Here is a 12090-nt window from a genome sequence, read left to right as displayed (position 1 = left end):
CCGTTTGGATTTCACCACTTTCAATAAGTTGCGCAAATGTTGAAACAGTTCCAATGAATCATATATATTTAAATATGATAAGTACGAAAACAAGTCTCGATAACCTTTAATGTCGTAAAGTTATCTGTTAGTTTGTTTAAAATATTAATCATTTTGCGGTCAATTAAAAGTTAATTATAGATGGTAGATTATGAAAAAATAAATTCGCTTTTTTAACTTGTTATTTTATTGAAAGAAATTCTTAGGGAAAGGGTGAGGGGTGACATTTATTAAAATCAGATAAAAATATGATTGCGGCCAAATTAGCTGCTAAAATTCCAACGGTGGCTATATTGGATGAAACCTGAGCACATATTGTTTTATTTTCTCTTATTCCTTTCAAAATTAAATATGTTTATAAAAGATTAAACCACTTAGACATTATATATAAACTTAAAATAATAGATTTTTGGTTCATTTGTAATAACAACTATACCATTTTTGGTTATTGTAGTGTTTATATATTGATAAGTAATTACATATTGTTTTATTTTCCCTTTTTTCTGTTCAAAATTATTTTTAAAATAAAGGTGTTTATAAAAGATTCTTCATATAACATTTTTTATACAATAGGTAAGGAAAAAATATACCAAAACATTTGGGTATAGGGAGAACGAACGAGTAATAGTGTCTGAAGGCTGTCTGGTGAAGATTTTTCGTATAAATTGATAATGAGCGATGAAGCCCATTATCTTCTCAGTGACCACGTCAATCGGTCGGTTTTGGGAACACAGAATCCTCAATTAACTCAACTCATCCTCAACCCTCATGAAACACCATTGCATCCACTAAAAACAACCGTATGGTATGGTATTATATATCCGCTGGAAACATCATTGGTCCCTATCTTATTGAAAATGACCAAGGTGTGGCGATTACTGTTACTGCTGAACGGTACCAAGACATGATTCGAAATTTTCTTGTACCTGAAATGGAAGAGCAAGGACTAGAGGACATATGGTTTCAGCAAGATGGGGCCACAGCACACACAGTTCGTTCAACAATTTAATTATTGAATTACGTTTTTCAGCCAGATCTCCGGATTTAACAGCACCAGACTTTTTCTTATAGGGTTTTTTAAAATCAAAAGTTTAAGTGAATAAACCCCAAACGATTCAACATCTTAAAGATAATATTCGTCACGAAGTTGAAGAAATTCAGCCTCAGATGTTGCGTTAAAAAGAGCCGAAAGCCGCATAGCGAATCGCGGTCACTATTTAGCCGATATAAATCTTCAATCACAATGAAAAAAAATATAAAGACTGAATAAACTTTTTATGAACACCAAACTTACTTATCTTTTCTTTGAGCAGAGTTATAGGCAATCAAAATGGTAGCGGAACTTTTGCCCCATGTTGTATCTCAACAGGAATATTAGGTACTTGAGAATTCAAGATATATTTATATTATATTCTTCAAATATACGTATAATTTTCAACAACTGGCAACGTTGTAAATTCAAATCCTACGCATGCCAGGATTCCCCACACAAGACTCTTGTACTGCTCCATAATTAATTTTTCAATTATTAAAATACACTGACCTGTTAAGTTTAAATAGTTTGTAAAAAAAAAGAAAGATAGTGCTCTATGAATTTATTGAACCTTATTACAGAGTCATGTCCTGACTGCAATTCCTGAATGATCAAAAAAGAAGAAAGAAAATATACCAGTTTAAAACAATGACTACTTGTTTTGAACAGTATTTTCAATGTTCATTCGGTTTTATGAGGTAATACAAGAAAAAATTGGCGACCAACCAACAAATAGCTCGCCGACATGCTTGTTTTGTCTGTTCTCTCTTTAGTAGTCGCCGCTCTAGCATGAATAGTTATTATCCTGCCGTCTCCTTGGGAAACAATGAGTCCACGCCCTGTGGAGTGATCGGTATGTTATTAAACATGTCGGCTGATAATGGACGATGAACACGGCCAAAACAGACTGACTTACTGCTGGATGAGTAAATGAACATTGTTATCCTTGTCTGATAGTTAGTTTAGTTTAGTTAGTTTTCACTGTTCTCGACGAGATTCAACATTCTTTACAACGTCAGTAAATATTTGCGATAATAAAACGGAATGTAAAAATAACATATTATAACTATTATCGCGCTGGCAAGAATGTAAGTTCGGTTTGTTAGTGTGAAATAAAACATTTTTATTCGAGTCTCTAGTTAAATAAATTCCTGGTTTGTTCAATAAGTTTTGCTATATTTAAAACAAAACTTATAAATGCGGACATTAGAAAGGAAAATCTAGACTATACTATTAGTATTTAAGACAAATGAGCGTGCTGAAACAAGATGTACCTGAAAAATATAGTGTGGCGACCGCCACGACCCTTTAGGCCACCACGAATTCACCACCAGCAAGTACAAAGGTTGGCAACGCCGGTGGATTGGTACCATGCAGTTCCAGGCGATAAAACATCACGACGACGTCTCGTTCTCTTTTCTTTTCTCCGTCCCCTTGTAATAGTACCACAGCGCTACCGTACTTCTTCTACTTAACCTAATATCCTGTCAATTCTTCCATCGACCACATATATAATTTAATATGAAAAATAAACAGTATTTCTTCAACCAGAGTTTTCATTTCTCGTGCAAATTCCTTCCAAAAATAGTAGTGAGTGTTCTGACAAATAATCGCGGCGGCAGCCACACATTTCGATCGACTGACCGACCCGACCAGCATTCCTACAATAGTATTGAAAATAGTACATATAGTCCTTACAATAAAGTAGCCTATGCATGTCATCAAAATTTATAATGCAACGTTGCCGCAATAAATTTATGGTTTCGTTTATTTTGACACTGCTAACAAAATATTAATGTAAATAAAATAATGAAACAAAAATAGCCTATAAAATATAATTGATTTTAACATTATAGTACCTTTAAAGCATATTTATCGAAGGACTTCAAAGACAGTTAATTAAATAGCCACAATAGTTTGTTCAATGGTATTAATGACATGCATTGGTTGTTTTATTGGAAGCACAATACATATTAAAAATGAAAGAATCCACTTTTTATGAACAAAAATAATAATGTATCACTATTTGACAACATATGTTAGCAAATATTAATACAATTTTAACATACAATAATGTATATATTATCTCATAAACTTTATGACAAATCCTATTTGTATATATATTTATTTTTTTCAGTTACTATTTTCGGACCTACTAGTTTCATTCGACTGATTTTTAACGTTCTGACTCTGTCGTCCTAGACGTGACCTTGAATAATATGGTTTTATATTTTGTTTGTAGTATAATTGTAAATAACAATATATTGTATATTAATACATCAGCATTTTGGAACTCTATTTTTAAAGATTATTTCACTATTAATTATTAACTACTATTTTCACTAGATAGTTCCCAACGCTAATTTGATATTATAATTAGGCATTCTAAGGCGTATCGATGGTGTGAAGATAATTGTGATGTATTTTTACTATCGTAATTACCTTCAATTATATCAGTGTCTCATAAACTGTTGAGAAAGTTTGAAGCTAGGTCATATTTGTTTTGTATATTGTGTAATGAGTCCCTAGTAATTTTCATTTTGTTTCAAATTCCAGATAATATGAAAAATTATATTCAATATAATATGACGGGTGTAGTATCAACTCTATAAAATTAATATTTTGATAGACCTTTTGGTAGTCAAATACGTTAACATCATACAACTTTTCAGTAAATTTCAGATATCTATCTTAACGACACTTGTAATTTAAAAAACTAAAAGAATTCGCCTATACTATATTATTATAAATCAAAGTTTGTGTAATTATTTCAATCACCATGCCTATTGCCTGAAGCATTCTATCAGGACGCCGCAATAAGAAATATAATTAAGTGTCTTTTTGTCTTAGTGGACGAAAAAAGTCAATATGTTGTGATTGATTGTTTTGTCCTGATAAAATGAATAGAATAGATAGAAATGAAGTCGCCTTCTATGTTTTTATCTTATATTTGGCATAGACTGACAGTGAATTGCAATGCTACCTATTGAAACGGCTTTACGACTGAACCAGTTTCAGAGCTATAGAGACGAAGCTGACGTCAGTTTAAAACTATGAGAAAAAAAATGACTACCACACTATATAGCTCGGTGCCGATTATTTGTAAGATTTACAAAACAATCGGCATCGAATGTTACCTAATTAGGTAGAATGTCGGCATTCGCTGGATGTGGGCAGACATTTAACGACTTTATTAAATACAGTTCATTATTTTATATGGCCCCGTGTGGGCGGGCGATCTATATACGAGGCGCTTTGTACGTTGTTTTGTAACAGGGAACAGTTATCTTCGCCCTTTCTTTGCGGTAGCGTCTAAAGGACTTTAGGTGCTACGAGGTTAGATCAACAAATCCTTAGAAAAGATAAAATAACGAACGATGTAAGATATATTTCTAATAATTTATATAAAAGTGTATTTTAAAAATATGACATTTGAGATTTTTTGATATATTAGCTGTTATTTTCGTTCAAATAGTCGGTTAGTAGGTTAATACAAATTACACGGATTATAAATAATAAATTATATATAATTTTTAGTTTTTAAGTTATATGATAAAAAGGGTATTTTCAAAAAATTAGTGAATTTCTGTTTATGTCATATATTAAAAAATTATGATACTTTTTCCATACATATAGTCGTATAAATTTGCCATTTTCAATGTTTTTGCTTCCATTTCTGTTTAAATAATCATAGGATAATGAAAACTACAGTATTTATAAAGAATTTTACGCCGAATCGAATGGTCGTAGGCTAATTTTTATAGCCCTTTTAGTTTTTAAGTTATACAATGAAAAGTATATTTCAAAAAATTAGTGAATTTCTGTTTATGGCTCGTATCATAAAAACCACCAGTTCTAAGGCAATTTCACATGGATTTTCGTTTTATTCGCCTTAAAATACATATATTCTGAGAGTTTTATCCTTATCCGAGATGTAAAAAATTTTGATACTTTTTCCATACATATAGTCGTGAAAATTTGCGATTTTTTGCCATTTTCAATGTTTTTGCTTCCATTTCTGTTTAAATAAACATTGGATAATGAAAACTACAGTAATTATAAAGAATTTTACGCCGAATCGAATGGTCGTAGGCTAATTTTTATAGCCCTTTTAGTTTTTAAGTTATACAATGAAAAGTGTATTTTCAAAAAATTAGTGAATTTCTGTTTATGGCTCGTATCTTAAAAACCATCAGTTCTAAGGCAATTTCACATGGATTTTCATTTCATTCGCCTCAAAATACATATATTCTGAGAGTTTTATCCTTATCCGAGATGTAAAAAATTTTGATACTTTCGTGAAAATTTGCGATTTTTTGCCATTTTCAGGGTTTTTGCTTCCATTTCTGTTTAAATAATCATAGGATAATGAAAACTACAGTATTTATAAAGAATTTTACGCCGAATCGAATGGTCGTAGGCTAATTTTTATAGCCCTTTTAGTTTTTAAGTTATACAATGAAAAGTGTATTTTCAAAAAATTAGTAAATTTCTGTTTATGGCTCGTATCATGGATTTTCGTTTCATTCGCCTCAAAATACATATATTCTGAGAGTTTTATCCTTATCCGAGATGTAAAAAATTTTGATACTTTTTCCATATATATAGTCGTGAAAATTTGCGATTTTTTGCCATTTTCAGTGTTTTTGCTTCCATTTCTGTTTAAATAATCAGTAATTATAAAGAATTTTACGCCGAATCGAATGGTCGTAGGATTTTTATAGCCCTTTTAGTTTTTAAGTTATACAATGAAAAGTGTGTTTTCAAAAAATTAGTGAATTTCTGTTTATGGCTCGTATCTTAAAAACTATCAGTTCTAAGGCAATTTCAGATGGATTTTCGTTTCTTTCACCCCAAAATACATATATTCTGAGAGTTTTATTCTTATCCAAGATGTAAAAAATTTGGATACTTTTTCCATACATATAGTCGTGAAAATTTGCTTAATTTAATTTTCTTGAAAATTATATAGTTTTTTTTTTCGAAAAAAGAGTGGTAATGACTATTTGGTAATGCCTGACATGACTTTTAGGTAAAGTTGGACGTGTTCGAAGATTGCCGAAGTCACGGAGATCAAAAACGTGCGGAAACCCTGTCTTCCTTTTCGTCGACAGTGTACATGACATCGGAATAACCGCAGGACTAAAGAATCTCACCCACCTGCACTTGAAAAATGGTAACTGCGTCGTCCAGCATCTGGACGCGGACGGCCAACATCTTGCCGCCCTTCTTGGGGGTCGCGGGGGGCGTCCTTGCACCAGAATCGACACCGGCCGGCGTGGAGAGCGAGTGGTGCATCGTGTGGCCGGCCACGCTATCCACGCTGCTGGAGAGGGCACCGGTCGAACCACGCCCACTTGCCGCCTCCATGTCCCGTCGTCTTGCTACCGTCTATATCTGCAAAAGAGATTGGCGTGAGATAGGGGCTCCGTTTTGTAAGCTTAAGAATTTTGTTATTTATGGTTTATTTGTTCTTGTACTGTTCATATGTTGATTATGAATTGTAAGAAGCAGTGGATAAATAATCGAATTGTAAACATTGTCAAAAAAGCTATTATAACACAGGACATTCCATCTAGGTGTCACGAAAGTAAAAGTACAGATAAATGCGATTCGATATCCTTTATGTGAGTACATCTCATCAAATTCGCAGCTCATTGATCATATAGTCAATGCACAACACTAAAATTGAACAAGAAATATTACATTTTAGCTTGCTTGACGATTTTTAAGGTTGGGGGTTCTTATTTTGAGAAAAAAAAAAACATTACTACATCTAAAATAGTTAATTAAAGAGAGTCATTAAAACCAGATAAAAATATGATTGCAGCCAAACTATCTGCTAAAATTCCAATGGATAGTATATTGGATGAAATCCAAGCAAATAGTGGCAAAGACTAGTTTTATTGACTTCTAAAGATTTATATAATATTCAGCAAGCAAACCATTTGAATTCCACAGGTACAAAACATAAAACTGACGCTACACGTGTCAATCAATCCAAGTCACAATCTTAGTTTCTGTGTACCTACTAAAGGACAATATATAATGTTAAAAGAATATCGCCATTAATGTATATATGTATATTCTACACATGGACTTAATGAATATGGGTTTGAATTGCATTCATTGCTTTTATTGAATGAATTGAGAGAACAGTTTCCATACTGTTGTTGCAAAGATTCAATGAGGAAACAATGAAGGTATTTTTTAGTGCACTGTAAGATATATTATTGAATAATTTTAAAGACAAATAGACCCCGTATTTTAATATATCGATATATATATATATATATATATATATATATATATATATATATATATATATATGTTTTATTATCTCTATTTTCTTTTTAAAATCATTTTAATATGAAATATATTTATAAAAAGTTCTTTATGATACATTTTATTCACATTTCGGGAATAGGAAAAAAAACGAATAGTTAAGCTGCGAATATATTTTTATTGTTTTTCAAAGTACTCACCACGATGATCGATACACTTTTGCATACGCTTAAACCAATTGTCAAAGCATTTATTCCATTCCGAATGAGGTATATTCAAAATATCATTTTTGAATGCTTCAATAGCTCTTTCAGGCGATGAGAATCGTTGACCACGCAGTTTATTCTTCACGGATGAGAACAAAAAGAAGTCATTGGATGCAATAGTCTCTTGTTTGAGAGCTCGTATTGTCATGATGAAGAACAATCCGGCGTCTTTTGGTTGTTTTCCTTATTTCACATAAGACTTCTGGCAAATAAATGGTTGTGTAACAATCAGAATTTACTGTTCTACGGTCCTCTAGAGACACTGTTGCAATATGACCAGTTTTCCCGAAGAAACGGCCGCCATTATCTTTGAAGAGCTTCGTGCGCGAACAACTTTTATAGGATTTCATACAAATATATCATACGAATATATCCATGATTCGTCACCTGTCACGATTTTATAAACGTACGATAGAATTTCTTAAGCATTTCTTTGCACCAATCGACACGAGCCTTTTTTTGGGCGATTATCAAATTGTGTGGAATCTAATGCGAATACAGCTAAGTGTTCATGTAAAATCGCATATATGCTGGTGGAACTAATGCTTAGAAATGCCTCAATCTCACAATAGGTTACATGGCTATCTTGCTTAACATTTCGCACACAGCATCGATGTTTTCTGGCACAACAGCCGATTTTGGACGACCTTCACGAAACTCGTCGGAGAGCGAACTACAATCACGATTGAATTCACTAAAGCAGCGATACACGGTGGTTTTTGATAGAGCTTCATCGCCAAAAGTCAAATTAAGTTAATTGATGCACTCTTGTTGTGATAATCCAAGTCGAAAATCGTAAAAAATCATCGCACGAAAATGTTCACAATTCAGTTCCATTTTTTGGCGAGACGAAACTTTCAACTAAATATAAAATAAACAAATAGCGTCCGTACGACAGAATGTTCTGACTACATATATCGTCAAAATGTAAAACTTTACGATGGAACCGTCAGATGGACTCACATGACAACGGTGTTGCCAATTCCCAAAATATAAATAGTGTCCTTCGTCACGAGGACGAAACATATACCAAAATATTTTAACCTGGGTCTCGACAGGAATATTAGGTTGTAAAGTCAAGATAATTTATTCAATCGAAATTATATTCTTCAAATATACGTATAATTTTCAACAACTGGCAACGTTGCAAATCCAAATCCACGTGCGCATGCCGGGATCTTCCAGAACTAGACTCTTGTTCGACGCGAGGCATCTGTAGCACATCAATCTGGCGCGTACCAATTAAAAAAAGTTTTACACGTTTTTTTCGGTCCCTATCTAGTCGGAACGTGGAAATAAATCGACGACATCTGGCTCGGGAATGCGGTACAGCTGTGATGTTAGGAATATATTTTTTATTAACTAAAAAGGTAATCTAATAATACATTTTTTAGGGGCATCATTAATTTTTTTTTTAAATAAATTAGACTTTCTTCAGATCTTTAATCGACACAATAACTTTCTAATCTAAACACTTTTTGAACATTCTTCTCAATAGTATAGATCATCACAAGAGGCAACGTATTGAACAATGAATGAAACCAATACAGGTGTGTCTCAAAGTAGCGTTTAACCTATCACAGATAGAAACTGTTGCTATGGCTGCAATTGCTGATTTGGATGTATCAGGTGTACCGGCAAAGCAGTGCCCAGACAATACAAAAATAATAATATAATTCTGTGTCATATACACAAAATTAAATTACGGGCAAAACAAATCTAATTCGTTGCTCATACCAACTTCCAACCGATCAAGTAGGTAGTGGTTAAAACAATATTATAAATAAATAAATAATAGTGTTGGGAACTATCGACTGAAAACAGTCGAAACTGTAGACAGTCAAAAAAATAGCGACTGAAAATAGTAATTACTATTTACCGTCAAATGCACGGTTCGACTGTTTTTTGCAATTCGTGATGTCAGACGAAGATGTACAGTAGTATAAGCGAGACGGAGATGTACATATTCCTTCACGTACTAACTTTAAAATAGAAAAGGAGAAAAGTAATTACTGAATACTATTAACATGCAATTAATAATTTCATTTTGAACGAAGTAGAATTACTTTTACACTTGAATGTTCTGTGGATCTGTAAAAAGGAATGGGACAATACCCCACAAATGTTTTAGTGTATTTTAATGTGTTAATTGCTATTTCCAAAAAATATACTATAATATATAGACAATAAAATAGAACCAAAAAAAATCTAAAAACTAAAGAAGTATAATAACCATAAATACTAAATAAAAATTAAACATATACCTAATCATAGAAAAAAAAACTAATTCATGACATAATTAAAAATGATCTCAGAATAACTACTAGAGCTTTATTAAATAAAATAAATCCTTTTTTATTACTGAACGGAAATATTTTTTAACAAAAATCGAGAGAGTAATCGAAATATTATATATTAATGTTATAAAAACAGTCAAAAGTAATTTACTATTTATCATTCACAATTTTAATCTTTTTACGATATTACATTAACAATCTTGAAAAATATCATTCCAAAATGCTGATATATTAATATGCAATATATTGTTATTTACAAGCATACTATCAAAAAAATCATAGAACTGTATATATATTACATATACATCTACGTAAGCATAAATTGGGTACATTTTTGTCAAGATCGCGGCTAGGACGACACAGCCAGAACGTTAAATATCATTCGAACGAAACTAGTAGAACCAAAAATAGTAACTAAAAGTATACGACTGAAACAGTCGATAGACAATAGCAGCAAAATTAGTCGAACCAAAAATAGCGACTGAAAAAGTCGATAGTAAAAAGTAGTCAATTACTAAACAGTCGATACTTCCCAACACTAATAAATATATTTAGGTAAGTACTAAACTAAATTGTCTAATATAAAATACGTGTAGTAAGGTTTATGTTTATTTTTATTTAGTTATTACAATAATTATTATGTACATATTTTATTTTAAACCTTACTAATTTAGTAAACTATATGCTTAATATTCCGAAATAGATCACAAACAAACAAACGCTAAACGTTTTCCTTTGACGACGCGTTATAACAGGTCAACTGAAAAGTACCCGGCCTGACACATAAATGGCGATACTAAAATTAAATCCATATGTTTTTTAGTTAACACTAACCCTCAAAAGATGAGTGTATAAATTTGACACCTGTCGGATCATTAATCTGTTATTGTGAAAAAAAATGGAATGGAATGGATAAAAATGAATTTCGCGTGTTGATAAAATTTTACTTTTTGAAGGGAACAAATACAGCTCAAGCAAAAACTTGGCTTGATGCCGAGTTTCCGGACACTGCCCCAGGAAAGTCAACCATCAAGGAATGGTATCTTAAGTATAGACATGGTGAAATGAGCACCGAAGACGGTGAATGCTGCGGACGACAAAAAGAAGTTGTTACTGACGAAAATATTTAAAAAATCCACAAAATGATTTTGAATGGCCGTAAATTGAAACTGAATGAAATAGCAGACACTCTAAAGACATCAACTGAACGTGTACATCACATCATTCACGAATATTTAAGTATGAAAAAGCTCTGTGCAAAGTGGGTGGCACACGAGCTCACTTTTGACCAAAAACAACGACGAGTTGATGATTCGGAGCAGTGTTTAAAGATGATCAAGCGTAATAAACGAGAGTTTTTGCGTCGATGTGTGACAATGGATAAAACATGGCTACATCATTTCACTCCGAAGTCCAATCGACAGTCATTCGAGTGGATTGCACACGATGAACCCGCTCCAAAGCGCGGGAAAACGCAACAGTCGGCTGGCAAGGTTATGGCGTATGTATTTTGGGATGCGCATGGAATGATTTTCATTGACTACCTTGAAAAAGGAAGGACCATCAACAGCAACTATTACATAGCGTTATTGGGCTGTTTTAAGGACGAAATCGCCGAAAAACGGCCGCATTTAAAGAAAAAGAAAGTGCCGTTTCACCAAGACAATGCACCGTGTCACAAGTCGGTGAAAACGATGGCAAAAATCCATGAATTGGACTTCGAATTGCATCCTCATCAACCGTATTCTCGAGATCTGGCCCCCAGCGACTATTTCCTGTTCTCAGATCTCAAAAGAATGCTCGCTGGGAAGAAATTTTCGTCGAAAGAAGAGGTGATCGCCGAAACTCAGGCCTATTTTGAAGCAAAGGACCAAATCGTAGAACAAAAATGGTATCGAAAAGTTGGAGGGTCGCTATAATCAGTGTATCACCCTTGAAGGGAATTATATTGAATAAGAAAAAATAATTTTGCCAAAAAAAATATGTTTTACTATGGTAGGCCGGGGACTTTTCAATTGACCTGTTAAGGTAAAAGAAAAACTCATCACGACTCCCTAATACCTCTATTACATAACCACTTGGTAATTAACTAACTGTTATTGTGATATATGACCGCGGAGCTTCCTCAATTACCCACCAAACTCAGGACTATATACGGACCCGATCGAAC

The 12090-nt window shown here is 32.9% G+C and overlaps 1 protein-coding gene across 1 annotated transcript in view; it reads right to left on the bottom strand.

Annotated features, from left to right (window-relative positions):
- The window catches only part of LOC143202675 (uncharacterized), a 45473-nt gene that overhangs the window by 26843 nt on the left and 6540 nt on the right, over window positions 1–12090 (bottom strand). The window contains exon 2 of the mRNA XM_076414349.1: window positions 6233–6469. Coding sequence (XP_076270464.1) covers window positions 6233–6442 — 210 coding nt within the window. The 5' untranslated portion in view covers window positions 6443–6469. The remainder of the gene's footprint in view (window positions 1–6232; window positions 6470–12090) is intronic.

Source organism: Rhynchophorus ferrugineus, unplaced genomic scaffold, assembly GCF_030347505.1.
Source record: "Rhynchophorus ferrugineus isolate W39M unplaced genomic scaffold, kcgeb_rfMv2 rfM9, whole genome shotgun sequence".
Lineage (NCBI taxonomy): Eukaryota > Metazoa > Arthropoda > Insecta > Coleoptera > Curculionidae > Rhynchophorus > Rhynchophorus ferrugineus.
Note: the sequence above shows the minus strand (reverse complement) of the source record. Positions and strands in the feature narration are given on the sequence as shown.